We start from the raw sequence: 15,892 nt of genomic DNA, 5'->3' as shown, positions 1-15,892 counted from the left end.
TCCCTGGGCCCCTGTCTGGCCTGCAGCACCCCCAGGAGGGCTTTGGCCCTGTTCTCCAGCCCCGGACACATCCTTAGGGGCCAAGAGCCTGAAGTGACCTCAGAACAGCAGCGTGTCCCACTGAGCTGGCCAGCAGGGCACAATCAAGATGTTAAACTCAAGGGTGCCAAGGTAAAGGAGAGGAAGAGCAAGTGATGGATCTGGAGGAGTCACCCATCGATCCAGTGGTTCCAGTTCAGGTCTTCTGAGGGCCAGGAGGCAGCAGAGCATTTCTGCCTGCCACAATTTCTGGGTGGTGGCAGGGAATTACCTTATGTTCCTCCCAAACAGGCAAACAACTCAAACCCGTACACACAAACATCTGAACACTCAGTTTCTGGACCACACGAGTGCCCACAAGTTACCTGAGCCCACACCTCCATGCCTACCATCAAGGCCTTACAAACCACACCTGTGGTAAAGGAGGGTGGAAGAAAAACAAAATGAATCTCCCACCCCCAAAACAGCACCCCCACACCCCAAACATCCCAGACAAGGCAGTCAGACCACCAGTAAACAATGACAAGAGGTGGATGGAAGCTAAAATGCACTTTTGTTGTGTTTGCCACATTGAACTCACAATATTTTGTGAGCACAGAGCACTCAGGCTCACTTTTATGAAATGGTAGATCCCCCCCCACTTCTACTCCCCTGGGGGAAAAAAAATATCCGATGCTTCTGGGAAGTTTCTGAATACTCTTTTCACTGTACCATGCATTTTCAGGATTTTATGGAAAAGTGTTTATGAAACACCCAAGAATACAATCCTGTGAAAGCCCCCTCCAAAGAAAAAATGCTGCCCTGCAAATACAAATTGGTAGACTACTAGAATAAACACTTACCTAGTAGTCATTTTGTATTATTTTAAAAAGAAAAAAAAAAAAAAAAACACCCCAAAGAGACCTGAAGACTTATAATCTCTGAAGGAATTAGTCCGATGCCTAAGCCTAACGGTACATGCAAGTCAGCACATACTCAAGTCTAAACGCAGATAGCATCGCTTTACATCCTTCTCCCAGTAAGCAGAGTGTGGGAATGATGTGATGCAAGTGTCCTCGAGACCAGCCACAGACCCCAAGTCCCAACATGCACAGAGAAAAGCCAGTTTTAAACTTATTTTTTCCTATGGAAAGCTGAATTCACCTACCTGCAAAGAGGCTTGGATTCCTTACTTCAGCCCCTGATAGTGCGCACAAGTCATCAAGCACATTTACATCACTCACCCAGGATTTTCACGTGAACTAACTTTCTATACAGCTGGAATTAAAGACAGCTACAGAAAGCTCTGGAACAAAACTGTCTGTGTAAATACATCAACAACAAAGAAAATCAACTGAACAACAGTCTTGAAAATGCTTTATTGAACCGTGTGTCTTATTGTAATGTGCAGAAGATGTGTTTGAAAAGACTACAACTTGAAAAACTTTTGAAAATCCTCAACAATCAATAAAATAAAAAAAAGTCCCTACTCGGGGTAACTCTAAGGATAACCAGAGGCCTCATGTAAATTTTCCCTTAGAACATTTTCTGTTGCAGAGACTGAAAGAAAACAAAGCTAGTACTGCTCTATGTGGAAACAATCAGGATTTGAGGATTTTATTATTATATATAAAAAAAAAAAAGGATGGAACTTTAAACCTCAGTCTATAGGGTTGCTTCTTTTGCTGCTGTTATTTTGGATTAGCATACACGTCACAGTTCTGCTGAGAACACCACCTGGTGTTCAAGTCTGTAAATTTACTCTACAATGCTAGCAATGCTGCAGAGATGGAAGGATACAGAGAAAGAGAGAGGGGGTGAGGTGAGAAAGATCTGGAAAGACACCATTATGTTATAAGCCTAGTTTAATAATTATTATTATTATTATTTTTAAATCAGAAGCTGTGTGCACTTTTGTTTTTATAATCTAACTTTACATTCAAAAAAAAAAAAAATAACCAACCACAGAACAAAAAAGGAAAGAAAGCCAAAACCAAACACCTCTTCTGTCCTTGTCCTTGGGCTATTATGAACATACATGCACAAGAACAGTGCACTTTTTTTTTTTTTACATCACTAGGGCTAGCAATATAGGCATGTAGGTGTCACGATTCAACTAAAAGACTTTTAGAACTTTTTTTATACCAGCAAAAATAACCAAAAAAGAACAATAAATAGAAGGTGCTAAAGTTAGCATTAAGAATTCAGTTGTAATATAATGACAATCTGGGGATCCAAATCCTCAAGCTCTCCTGATACTAACATGTCTCTGCAAACTATTAAGCAAATACATAAATAACTCAAAATATGATTGAGGCTGTGAAAGGCTTTTTAAACTAAGACAACATGATCCAGGTTAACTTTTTTTTTTTTTTAACACAGCGAATATATGAATCATCTACACCTGAATAAAACATGTTTAACAATTAAAAAAAAAATTAACAACCACAAAAAAGAAAAACTTTAAACAAAAGTGAACATCATTTGATTTCAGGGCACACAAAAGCCCCTTGCAGTAGCTTCCAGCAGTGGTCTTATTGTTGTGTCTCCTACAGATGCATAAAATGAAGTTCAACTCCACATTGACGTGATGAATAACAGGGCAACATAATGATCACATATAGCAAAATGCCACACCCTGGTCACGACAATATAAACCCACTGCAGTTTCCATCGTGTGCAGGAACAGCACATACAGGTGTCATTCTGTCACATATTATTCAAAAGCTACTTTGTGGCCACAAACTGCACTAACCTTTTCGTTACGTAACCTTTGAATAATGGGAAAGCTTTGGGTTTTATAGTTCTGCTCCTTGTATTTAAATTTTTAAATGACAAGGTCACTAAAACTCATGCACGCTGCAAAAAACGTCATGCAGTAGTTAAGGTAAACCATCCAAGCAGTTTTTATTCATTAATATTCATAAATACACACAGCAGCTTCATTAGAGATTTTTCTTTTTTTTTTTTTCTCTTCAGTTTGAATGTGGAGTATTAGGAGAGCCTTTTGCATGTCAAGGTACAGGGCACAGAGCTTTTTGCTCTGCACTGCAACCTACATTTACCTGCTAGAAGTAAAAATTAGTTAAGTGGAAATGATTATCATATATATCTTTTCTCTCTTTCTTTTGAATGTACACAATGTAACAAGAGTGACAGACCTGAAATTACAATCACCAAAACAAACCCAAGATAGTTGTTGTCCACTTTCATTGGCAAATACAGCACAGAGGACATTGTCTGCAAAGTGGGATGTCATCAAAGAGGAGGTGGAGGAGGCTCGTTTCCTTTATTACTCTCTTTTAAATTTAGGTTTTCTAAAGCAACATCTAGAGGCATAATATCTACACAGCCCATAGCACCAAAATCGGCAATTTCCCCCCGCTCATCCTCGTCTGAGGAGGAACTTTCTTCCTGCATCAAAGTGGACAGTAGAAGCTCTTGAACAAACAGGCTGCAGTCTGCCCGTTCTCTTTCCATTGACTGACGCTCTGCTTCTGACATCTTCGGATCGTTCAACCTGTACAGCAGCAGGGAAACAGAAGGGACAGGCAGTCGGTGAAAGCGCATTTCGCTGGTGACACTTGTGGCACACGCTGGAAGGCACACAAAGACCTCTGCCTCGGGACTCTCCTGCCTGCTTTTACTGCACACATAATGCCTACAAATCACCAAGGCACGATAAAGCATTTTCTACCACTTCTTAGTTGACAGCACATGCCCTGGTAGAAAAGGGAACTGCTCACTCACACTCTGGAAATAACTCGGGGACATTTGCATGTACTTTGATTAAGTTTCTCAAATAATAATGAGCTGCTGATTGAAAGACATCACATAGTATTATTTTGAACTTAGATAAAAATCAGCAAGGCATGACGACTCAAATCCAGGTTTCTTTGCACAGGAAATGCAAAGAAATATTAATATTAATCAGCTTTTAATACAGATTAATTTCCTGTTAAACAATACTATCTTCTGACTTCCTCTCTCTGTCTCTCCCCATTATGGCTTAACTCTACATGCTTGAATCACTGGAAATGCTCCTTTCACTGGACGTAGTCAGAAAAACAATCACGATTTAGTTATGTAATGTTTTTGTTCCTCCTGAAGTTGAGATGCAGCAATTTATGTTTACCCATTGCTCAGGAGCAGACAGAAGGTTTGAAAAGACGCTACCAAGTACAAACAAAAGCACGGTATGTTAACTACAGACTCAATGAGGGATCTGGCAGAACTCTCTTGCCTGGAGTCACAAGTAGCTTATAAAGCCAAAACTCAAAAGTATTTTCCTTTCAAGATTTGCAGAAAGCCATATTCAAGCCTAATCCTTTAAGACATTTGTAGTTGGGGGGGGGGGTGGAAAACACCTCAGTGCACTTGTGAGATTGTCTCTGTTTTGCAAACACTAGACCACCACAGAATACTTCCAAAAGCAGAGTAAGTCCCTACTGGCCACCTATGAACTTCTACTCTTGGATATTATATTTCTGTTGAAAATGTGGATCAAGCAATTAAGTTTTTTATGAACATTTTATACCTTTAAATACAAACACCTAATTGTAGATAAAAACAAATGGAAATGGAAAATTCGTAAGCACCACATTTCTTGTGATTGCAACATACAAAGAGATGTGACATTTAATGCTCCTCTGGTATTTTGAGTATTTGTGGTAGTCTACAACCACACTTTTAAGTACATTTGACAAAGTAGATGATTCGGTGGAGAAAAAATCTTTCTTTCAAGGGTGGCACATTAATTCAGAGAGGGAAGCAGTCTCCTTTCAGGGTTCAGTTCATTGTGACCACTGTTGAGATCTAATCATGCAGGATATGTTGATGACAACTCTGCTAATTCTGGGATAAATTTGATCACACTTAAAAGACTCTGCTTTACTAGGGCATGCATCTAATTCCAAACACCTAACAGTTTAATTGAACTTTGTCTCTGGAAGAACCAAGGAAAACTGAAGTGGTAAGAGGTAAGTATTGTAGAAAACACACAGAACAAGTTACCTTGTAAGAAGAAACTGGGAATTCTGGATAGTCTGCTGACTGTTTTCTGTGTTAGATGTGTTGGTGGTTGTTGTAGGTTGTGTAATAGTGGTGTTGACATTGATCGTGTTGGTACGCCTAGTTGCATTGCGTGCAGTCTCCAGTTGTTGTCTCGCTGCCTGTGCATGTTGTCGTTCCAACTGCAGTTGCATCTGCAGCTGCTGTAACTGAGAAGCAGAAGGGCCAGAGGAATTGAGCTGTCCTCCTGCAGAGCGCCTCACGCCTGACAACTGAGATAAAAGCTCTGCCAGAGAAGAGAAAGATAATTACGATGAAATACGTTACGTGACTACGACACAATAGAAGGAATACACCCTGAATTCCATCGCATCCATTATTTTTTTCCAATCAACAAAAATACAATATAAATAATGTTGGAGAGCCCATGAAATTTTTTTTTCAAAAAATTCCCAACACTCGGTATCTCAAAGGGTAAGGAAGATCAAGATATGCAGACTATTTCAAATAAAAAAGTCAAAAGTTTAAAGCCTGCTAAATAACAAAAGAGCCCATCTATAGAGAATACCCAGTGAAGGACATTATCCTCTGGAGAAGTTCTCTGAAACTTCAAGACAAAATACTGAATGATTAGGAAAATACTTCATTTTGGCTTTGGTTAGTGATTTTATTTTAGTCTCAACAAACATGCCCCCAAAACACAGGTTTCGCCATCCTAGTATCATAGAAGGAAGCTGTATTGTGTAAGAGAGAAATATGTGCTGTCATTTCAAACATTTAATAACATGAATTTAGCTATAAAAACTTGTTCAAGAATTGCCTCACGAAAATGTTGACAAGCATGTTTGCTGTTGAAGTTTTTACTTCTGCAATCTTCTAGAAATTAAGAAGTCCATCCTTAAGTCCTCCCTTCTGAACAATGCAATGCTTATAGCAAATTTTTTCTGAAGGTTATTTTTTGAAACAAATACTAGCAGTAAATTACTGTTTGATGCATTACTGCAGAATCTCTTGTACAACCCGAAGTTGTGTACTCCTTAGGTGTAGTTAGTGCAAGGGCAGAAGAAGCAGGGTGTGATATCGTGGCATGGAGAAGAGGGCAAAGTTATCATAGGTCAGGATAATTTTCCTTCCATTTCACTAATAAAATACAACCCTTTTAAATAAATCTAATAAAGCAAAATGAAATTCTTTTCTGTGTCAGGAATTCAGAATGGTCAAGTTTTTTTTTTTTGTTTTTTTTTTTGTTTGTTTTACCAGCACTGATAATCCCAACACTAACTTCTAATTCCATTTTAATTACTAGAAAAGGCCAGAGAGAAATATATAAGGATGTAACAGATACTACAAACTCTATCATTCTTAAAACAGAAAACTTTGAGACATCTTTCCTATTCATCGTTTTACTAAAAGGGAAGAAAAATCAAACTGTCAGACAAGATTTGGATTCATTTATCCTCACTGTAAATTAAGCCTAAATTAAGGCTTATAGAACAGCTGAACAGTACTTTGAAGCAGATGTGAGCTTGAGACAGAGGCTTGATATGAGGAGGAGACCCAGGCAGACAGCACTGAACAGTAAGTGCTTTTGCAAAAATGGCTTACATAAAAAAAACAAAACAAAACAAAAAAGTGAAGTTGCGAAGAGTGCTGTTTTATCCAGTATTTAACTCCCATAACAGGGAAGGCCTTGTGAGGCTGAAAAAAAGCCTCAGCAGCTTGAAAACTTCCAGTGCTGGGGGACTCCACCATGTCCCTGGGGAGGTTTTTCCAGGGATTGACTGCTCTTGCTCTAACAGATTTCTTCCCTGTATCAAGACAGGGCCTCTCCTGCTGCAGTCTGTTCCCACTGCCCCTTGTTCTTTCCATGTGACTCCTCGTGAAGAGAGAGCCTTCACCCGCTCTGAAGGCATCCTTTTAAGCACTGGAATACTGTGACGATGTCTGCGCTTAGCCTCCACTTCTCCAGGGAGAAAAAAAAAAACAGACTTCTGCAGTCTGGGAGCCCCTGCTTGGGACAGGACATGGCCTAAGGAAAAAACATTGATCAACACCCTTTGAGCGTGACCTCATTTAAGCTATTTTCTTCTTTTACGGGGTTACGCTAAATCAGCTGGGGAAAAAGGGTTAAAGCAGGTCACAGAGGGTCAGCAGTGCACCAGAGCGAGCAGAAGGAAGGAAAGAGGACTCATTTAAGGAAGGCAGCTTCCCTTTCAAGGGCAATGGTTAATTAAGCTGGCTGGCTACCTCTGTGGAATTAATAACCTAGAAGAAGGAAGTTCCAGTTTAAGCATTTATGCCTACTCAGCATCTGAAACAAAGGTGGATTACAGCAGGAAGTTCTCATGTTTCCCTAACACACTGGCATGGTCAAAAAACACTGCATAAAAAACTAATTCCAACCAGGGAAAAGTTACATTTTAGAATTGTCTTCATTCCTTCTTTTCTTCCTTGTAAAGACGTTATTTTCAAATCAAAGCTAACCATACACTAAACAAATTGTTCTAGAAATTCTAGAAACATCTTCACATTTTTCTGGTGTTAAAAATGAGACAACCTTCCTTCATTCACAGGTTTTCTAAACTTGACCAAAATATGCTACAAATGCTTGCGTGCACCAGCACATTTATGTAAGAACTTACAAGTACACCTAAAAAAAAACAATATTAGCAAGTCTGCCATTCACACAGCCCGAACACAAGCTGAACGTATTTTCAATGTCTGTTAATAACACTCATGTTAATCTCATTTCATTGTCATCAGCTCTGGAGTGTATGGTTTGTGCTAAATCACATTGAGATGCTAAGTCTCCCCCATAAATACTCATACTCATAACAAATTAAAACGAGAGGTACTGAAGTAGGCAATGAAAGCAGGACGCAATGACTTGTAAAAAATAAGCAGCACCTGTGAGTAACAGGCTTTGGGAACCAGCCTTGTGCTCTCTGGAATGAGAGGCACAGCCTACAGGGGCAGTGGTTTCAGCTTCAGAAGACCCAGGCACAGGCCCTGGGACAACCCAGAGCAGCGCAGCATTCATCAACAAGCAGCCACCAGTCAAAAGCTGTGCAGCCATGGTCATCTTGAACTTTTCTCCCTCTGTATAAGGAGGACATGGGGGTGAAATCAGTGGTTACAGCTCTTACCAGCTATAGGATCCATGGCTTCTCTATTGCTTGGAGAATATGAACTCTGAGAAGATGAAAGCCCACCAGTGGAACTGCTAGTAAAGTGCATGTTTGATCTACGCGCACGGGGTCCTCCCAAACCCCGGCCTGGGTGAAACATTCGACGTACATGCCGAACACCACTGGATTCATCGTAAGAAGAGAGTTAAGGAAACAGAGCTGTTTTGTATCGACTACTAAACAACAAGAACATTTGCTGGGTGAAGCACCCAGGTACACACATGCCTAAAATAATCATACAGCTTCTAAAGCAAAGCTAAGGTGCAGTGTAGCTGTGGTGCAAGTCGGACATACAGATCTGAACCTCAGCCTCTGTACACCAAACTCCTCGTATTTCTTTAGCTTTTTACTGTGTCTTAGAAATATCAAGATGGATTTTTTTCCTAAGATCAAAGTCTTCTGCTAAGTAATCTCAGTTGACATCACATGTTCGGCCGAAGTTATCAGAGATGTGGACTTATTCCCCCTCCCCAATTCCTACATTAAATACTGAAAATAAAAAGCTTATTGCCTAATAAAAGTACACAGCAATTACTGTATTCCTTTTGACTTTTGTACTTCGTGCCAGAAACTTCATCCAAGAAATTTCAATACTTCAGTCCTTAAAACTTTGCATGAATTCAGCACCTTCACCACACTGCTTTGTTTTACCTTCCCTCTTTTAACCAAACAAATACCACGAATTCCAATTATGAGAATGATTTCTTTCATTTTCCTTATTTCCCTTCACTTCCCATCTGATGCTTAAATTTCAACTCATGTATTTTTACAGGCTCTCAAATTAAGACACCACTTGTACATTACCTACTACAGTGTGATATTAGTGTCCAATGTACTTTTTACAAAACATACAGGTACAGTGCAGAACCTCAGGACATTGCAGAGGTCAATAACTTAAGATTGATAAAAATGGCCAGACTTCTTATGGTGATAAAAGAACAAATGATTATTAAAAGAAAGTTTACAGAACACTTGCCTTTCAAACCTGTTCTGCTACAGTGTTAAAATACAACATCTAGGGTGCAGGTGGAAAATCTTCCTCGGAACAGAATACAGTTTGCCCAACACACAGAGTGCCTTCCACCTCTAAGTGTGCTAACACTGGGTGCTTCTGGATGCATTTCCCTAGCTTTCTCCATAACCAGACCTGACAGAAAAGACCAGTTTCTGTGGATTTGTCAAGCTACTGTGGGGTAGGTTTGCTAACTGCAGCTTTTGAAGTGCTTTAAGATAAAAAGTGAAGTCTCCGCAGCTATGCTAGGGTAAGAGAAACCTTTGTAAACCCTAACTTGTGACAAACAGATACGCTGAACAGCCAAAAGGGAGGATGGCACAACTGCCTTAGAAGACCCCAGGCTGGGACCTCCAGGGACAGCAGGGTCCAAGCTCACATTGCCAGAGCCACCACACTCAGCACCAGCTCCTCCCTAATGTGTAAGGGTCCTGCTTCCACCCACAAGGAAAGGGGAAGCAGGGATGACTGTTTTCCTGTAAATTTGTAGTGATCTTTGCATTACACATTACTCCTTCACAGAGGCCATGAGCACCCAAATTCCTTTACACTGATCCAATTAATGCGTAGTAATTAACATGTGTGTTTAGTCTGTCCTGACCCTTAAACTACGGTAAACACTAACAAGCTTAAGTGCAAACACAATCACAACCGAAATGAAGACATCTCCTTAAGTGATGTCTTCCTTCTGTTAGCATAATGAACTTCAGTTGCAAAGTGTTTTTTTCCTTTCTAAATCTTTGAACAAAAAAAGGTATTACCAAAGTAGTAATGTAGTCTTTTTGTCTGTTTGTTTATATGAGATGCACAAAGAATTAATTCAGACTACTTACTTTAAGTACTCTACATAACTTGCAGGTACGCTATATAACCTCATCTAATCATAAAAAAATTAAAGCATCAATTAACCCTAACAATTCTTTCAGCTTTCCAGCCATCAAATGTACTTAAAATATGCATAATTTGCTGCTAAGGTAACTGAAAGACAGCCACTTGTTTTCCAGGAATTCTGGGAAATTCATACTACAAAAATATCAGTAGTTAACACTAGGAAACTACCTTGTTGAAGAATGGTCATAGAACATTTGTCAAAACCAGCTAAGCTCGAATCATCCTCAGATCACTGTCTTCACATCACAAATAGTTAAAACCCACTGTTGATCCTGGATACATAAAATCAAGACTAATGACCAGGCAGGATAAACCACAATGTAAGTAGGATTTTTTTTTTTAAAATCAAAACACAGTGTGAAACATACCTATAGGCTATTCACCGTCTAATATTCATGGTTTTGTTTTGTTTTTACTAGAAAGGAAGCAAGTTTTGACATACAAATCTCCAGCAACTTTTAAGTTCCAGGAAAACCAGAGGTATAACGCCTTGATTAAAAAAGAAAAAAACTGTATCAATACAAGTAGTCATGTCTACTAGATGAAAAAGACTTCTTCAACTTCTTCTGTCTGTCATCTTAGGAAAGGATATTAAATCTCTAGGAGCTCTGTGTTCCAGTGTAAGATGAGCTGCAAAGTCATCTGTGACATGATTGGGATCCCCTCCAGGTAATGCTGCACAGATTGGACAAATCTGAAATGACAAAGAGAAAAAACAAATTTATAAGTTTACACAAAGTAGAACTTCTATCACTTAGTCAGTCACTAGACAGGGCTCATTGAGAGGGCTTTAAGCTAGCTAAAAAGGGAGACAGGGCTGAAATAAGGCTTGTGTTGGAGGTGCGCCGGGGAAATAATGGCTAAGCCAGAGGAGAAGGCAATGGCCCAGCTGAAGTGCACCTACACTAATGCACGCAGCATGGGTAAGAAACAGGAGGAGCTGGAAGCCATCGTATGGCAGGCAGGCTACGACTTGGTTGCGTTCACGGAAATGTGGTGGGACCAGTCTCATGACTGGAGTGTTGCCATGTCTGGCTACAGGCTCTTCAGAAGGGACAGGCAGCACGGAAGGAGTGGTGGTGTGGCTCTCTGTATCAGGGAGTGTTTTGATGTCGTGGACCTTGAGGCTGGGAACGATAAGGTTGAGTCCCTGTGGGTCAGGATCGGCGGGAAGGCCAACAAGGGAAGCATCCTGGTGGGGGGCTGTTACAGACCGCCGAACCAGGATGAGGAGACGGATGAGGAGTTCTACAGGCAGCTGACAGAAGTTGCAAAATCATCGGCGCTTGTTCTCGTGGGGGACTTCAACTTCCCTGACATATCCTGGAAGCACAACACAGCCCAGAGAAAGCAGTCTAGGAGGTTTCTGGAGAGTGTGGAAGATGCTTCCTGACACAGCTGGTTAGTGAGCCTACCAGGGGAGGTGCCCTGCTAGACCTTCTCTTCACAAACAGAGAAGGACGGGTGGGAGATGTGGTGGCTGGAAACTGTCTCGGGCAGAGTGACCACGAGATGGTGGAGTTCTCCATTCTTGGAGAAGTCAGGAGGGGGATCAGTAAAACCACAATCTTGGACTTCTGCAGGGCCGACTTTGAGCTGCTCAGGACACTGGTTGGCAGAGTCCCTTCGGAGGCGGTTCTGAAGGGCAGAGGGGTCCAGGAAGGCTGGGTGCTCCTCGAGAAGGAAATCTTAATGGCACAGGAGCGGTCTGTCCCCATGTGCCCAAAGACGAGCCGGCGGGGAAGAAGACCAACCTGGCTGAACAGAGAACTGTGGCTTGAGCTTAGGAGAAAAAAGAGGGTTTGTAATCTTTGGAAAAGAGGGCGGGCCATGCAGGAGGACTATAAGGATGTTGCGAGGCTGTGCAGGGACAAAATTAGAAAGGCCAACGCTCATCTGGAGCTCAAACTGGCTACTGCTGTTAAAGACAACAAAAACTGTTTTTATAAATACATCAGCACAAAAAGGAGGACTAAGGAGAATCTCCATCCTTTCCTGGATGCTGGGGGAAACTTAATTACAAGAGATGAGGAAAAGGCGGAGGTGCTTAATGCCTTCTTCGCCTCAGTCTTTAGCGGCAATACCGGTTGTTCTCTGGATACCCAGTACCCTGAGCTGGCAGAAGGGGATGGGGAGCAGGATGTGGCCCTCACTATCCAGCAGGAAATGGTTGGCGACCTGCTATGGCACTTGAATGTGTGCAAGTCGATGGGGCCGGATGGGATCCACCCGAGGATGCTGAGGGAGCTGGCCAAGCTGCTTTCCATCGTTTATCAGCAGTCCTGGCTATCAGGGGAAGGGCCCAGTTGACTGGCAGCTAGCAAACATGATGCCCAACTACAAGGTAGACCCAGGGAACTATAGGCCTGTCAGTTTGACCTCAGTCAATGAAGGACCTGGGAGTGATGGTTGATAGTCTGCCGAATATGAGCCAGCAGTGTGCTCAGGTGGCCAAGAAGGCCAACGGCATCCTGGCTTGTATCAGAAACAGTGTGACCAGCAGGGCTAGGGAGGTGATCGTCCCCCTGTACTCGGCTCTGGTGAGGCCGCACCTCGAGTACAGTTTTGGGCCCCTTGCTACAAGAAGGACATGGAGGTGCTCGAGAGAGTCCAGAGAAGGGCGACGAAGCTGGTGAGGGGCCTGGAGAACAAGTCCTACGAGGAGCGGCTGAGGGAGCTGGGCTTGTTCAGCCTGGAGAAAAGGAGGCTCAGGGGCGACCTTATCACTCTCTACAGGTACCTTAAAGGAGGCTGTAGCGAGGTGGGGGTTGGTCTGTTCTCCCACGTGCCTGGTGGCAGGATGAGGGGAATGGGCTAAAGTTGCACCAGGGGAGGTTTAGGTTAGATGTTAGGAAGAACTTCTTTACTGATAGGGTTGTTAGACATTGGAATGGGCTGCCCAGGGGAGTGGTGGAGTCACCATCCCTGGAGGTCTTTAAAAGACGTTTAGATGTAGAGCTTAGGGATATGGTTTAGTGGGGACTGTTAGCGTTAGGTCAGAGGTTGGACTGGGTGATCTTGGAGGTCTCTTCCAACCTAGATGATTCTGTGATTCTTAAACTTTAAAAATCACATTCCAGGCATCCACAAAACAAATAGTCACATATTAAAGAAAAAACACACAAAATAATTTCTCTGCTTTGCTCTCATGAGACGCCACCTGGAGCACTGCATTCAGCTCTGGGGCCCCCAGCACAAGAAGGACGTGGACATGTTAGAATGAGTCCCGAGGAAGGCCCTATTTCCTTCCAGGGCATAAAGCTACACTGATCTTCCAGAAATCCTGTCACTTAATGGAAGAGATAATTTTCTCCATTTTATTCTTGAAGAATACAATCTGAATAGCTCCTGTTTTATTATTGTGAGAAAGCTCTCATCAACTTTATCAACAACAGATCAAGAACTCTGACCTTATGGTTCATTCACAATTTATTCTCTTTACATTGTGTAAGCTTACAAACCTTAATCTATCACAAAATTTCCAATCTCTACCATAGATGCTAGTGCAATTTTTTGATTAAAAGTATCCAGCATTAAATTATCTTTTAAGAAAATATTGTCAAACTCTTCCGTCCACAAGTACCTAATATTGTTACATGTACCAATGCCAAATACATGAGAAAATAAGCAGAAAATCATCTTCTTATCTGTACCACTCTGAATACGAAAGTGGCAAAATTCAGTCTTCACTTGTCAAAATTATTAACAGTACAATGTTTTATTTTTATTTTATTACATTTCTTCCCTCTGGTGGACCAGAATTCTTTTGGCTTATTTATTTAAAAAGATGAGTGGGAAGGAAAGAGTGACCATAAACAAAATAAAAGTCACTCCATTCCTGGAAACTTTCCTAAAGATCTCAGGTAAAAAACAGCTTTTATACTCAGATCTACTATTAGGACTAAAAGGTCACTACCTAAACAAAAATAGTTGTTTGGAAATCCAGGATCACAGAAGATTAGAACCCAGAAGATTTCCTTCTCAGTTAGGTGATGGCTTTTCACCATCTGCAGTAAGTCTCCAGTACCCAAGCAGTCTCACCTCTTTTGCACACTAAACATTTATCAGAAAAGCTGGAGTCAATACTTAGCACAAACATATGCAATCATATTCAAGGATTAAAATACTGTCCTTTATCATTATTTGAAACAGAGATGATAATTTGCAGGCTGACTCCAGAAGAGGAAAGACAAATTTAACACACACAACTCCTTCAGAAATCAGTTGGGTAGCAGGTGTTTACGAACACAAATTTGGGCTTTATATATGGAATTCTAGAAGCTTCAGCCACAAACAAGGACGTGCCACATTTATAAACCTAGGATCTTGATATTCTGTGTCACGAACATACCACTGACATCAAGTGGTGCAAATCTGAACTACAACACCAAACCACAAAAGAAAAGTCATCCAAATGTGGAATTTTCAGTTAGTGACACTACGTCTGAAAGGTGCAAAGTTAAAGAGAAAATCAAGGAGATTATAAAGCTTCAGTGTGTCACTAAGATAACTCATGATCCTACAGCGTCACTGCTAAAAGTAAACTGTTTCAGATCCTTATGTTTTCAGGAAAGATCAGAGCCTCACAACAGCCAACAAGTTACCTTCCCCTCAGTATTCCTTAACACATGAATAGGCTTCAGTAGGCTTGAAGAAAAAAGGTTTCTTTTCTTCCATAGAATTCCTTGAAAGTTAAGCAGACATTTGCTGCTGCTGCACACCCTCCTCTGTCTTAAGAGTTACAACAGACTGGCATAGCTATGGTCTCACAGGACACTGTAAACTCATCTGGCAATTACATACAGGCTGTAAAAAGGGAGACACTACTATAAAGAATAACCAGGAGAACACTTTAAATATTGTCTTACAGCATAATAAGCCCCCAAGCATTTACATTATGGCAAACAAACAGCTATCATGAAAGAAAAGCAAGCTTATTATCCAAGGGTACCCTTAAAACACGGAAGAATTTAGATGTCACTGCCAAACGTAGGTACATCTGAAAAAGCATTTAAATGAATTCATGCTTCAAGAAAGATGTTGTACCAATTTCCCGGAAGATTCCTTTTCATCTTTTTCCACCACAATTAAAAACCAATTCTGAAGCTTCTTACCACTTCTGTTGATGTTTCTGCATGCTCAGAAGTAACATGTTCTTGAAGAGATGTTTCCGTATAACCCATTTTTCCGCAATAAGGACAAGTAAATGACTGTGGCTGCTCTACAGAAAAAGCTTCTCCGCCATAGTACAAATCTGTAACAAAAATTATTTAAGTAGAAATTACTTCACACAATAGAGTCAATCACCTTGTTCATGTTCACTCTATGTATGTACTTGAATGCAATCACTGCCAAATTAATCTGGTATTTAACTAAAATGGCTATTTTAATACTCTATAAAGGCCATATGCTGATAGTCAAAGTGTTCAATTACTGATGACAACACACAGACAGACTGCATTTCATTTTCATTAGCAAACATAATATAATCTTCTAATATGCAGTAGAAGCAAAGGCTCCTCTGTTGCGGCCAGATCTTCGCTTTTCTACCACCCTTGTCATCCCTAGTACAAGGTGACCTGTCATATTTTTCAATCATGAGATTAGTTCTCAAAAGCTTAACTCTGAACACTACTCTCTGCAAGTTTAGATTAAAATTTAAAAGTCCTCTGTGACTCCATCCATCAATATTTATGCCATAGCCAAACCACTGTTTAGTAATAAGAGCTTTTAGAAATGTCTTAAATAAAAGTTATACAAGAAAGAGAAATCT

The 15,892-nt window shown here is 40.9% G+C and overlaps 1 protein-coding gene across 2 annotated transcripts in view; it reads right to left on the bottom strand.

The window, feature by feature from the left end:
* Nucleotides 1-1,378: 1,378 nt before the first annotated feature.
* The window catches only part of LOC137848286 (E3 ubiquitin-protein ligase KCMF1), a 48,026-nt gene continuing 33,512 nt past the window's right edge, over nucleotides 1,379-15,892 (bottom strand). For both annotated transcript variants that reach the window (XM_068667318.1, XM_068667319.1), the window contains 5 exons: nucleotides 15,234-15,373; nucleotides 10,712-10,813; nucleotides 8,175-8,349; nucleotides 5,032-5,314; nucleotides 1,379-3,538 (listed from right to left, as the gene is read on the bottom strand). In XM_068667318.1, the coding sequence (XP_068523419.1) occupies nucleotides 3,277-3,538; nucleotides 5,032-5,314; nucleotides 8,175-8,349; nucleotides 10,712-10,813; nucleotides 15,234-15,373 (962 nt within the window). In that variant the 3' untranslated portion in view covers nucleotides 1,379-3,276. The remainder of the gene's footprint in view (nucleotides 3,539-5,031; nucleotides 5,315-8,174; nucleotides 8,350-10,711; nucleotides 10,814-15,233; nucleotides 15,374-15,892) is intronic.

This window comes from Anas acuta, chromosome Z (genome assembly GCF_963932015.1).
Source record: "Anas acuta chromosome Z, bAnaAcu1.1, whole genome shotgun sequence".
NCBI classification, from domain to species: domain Eukaryota; kingdom Metazoa; phylum Chordata; class Aves; order Anseriformes; family Anatidae; genus Anas; species Anas acuta.
Note: the sequence above shows the minus strand (reverse complement) of the source record. Positions and strands in the feature narration are given on the sequence as shown.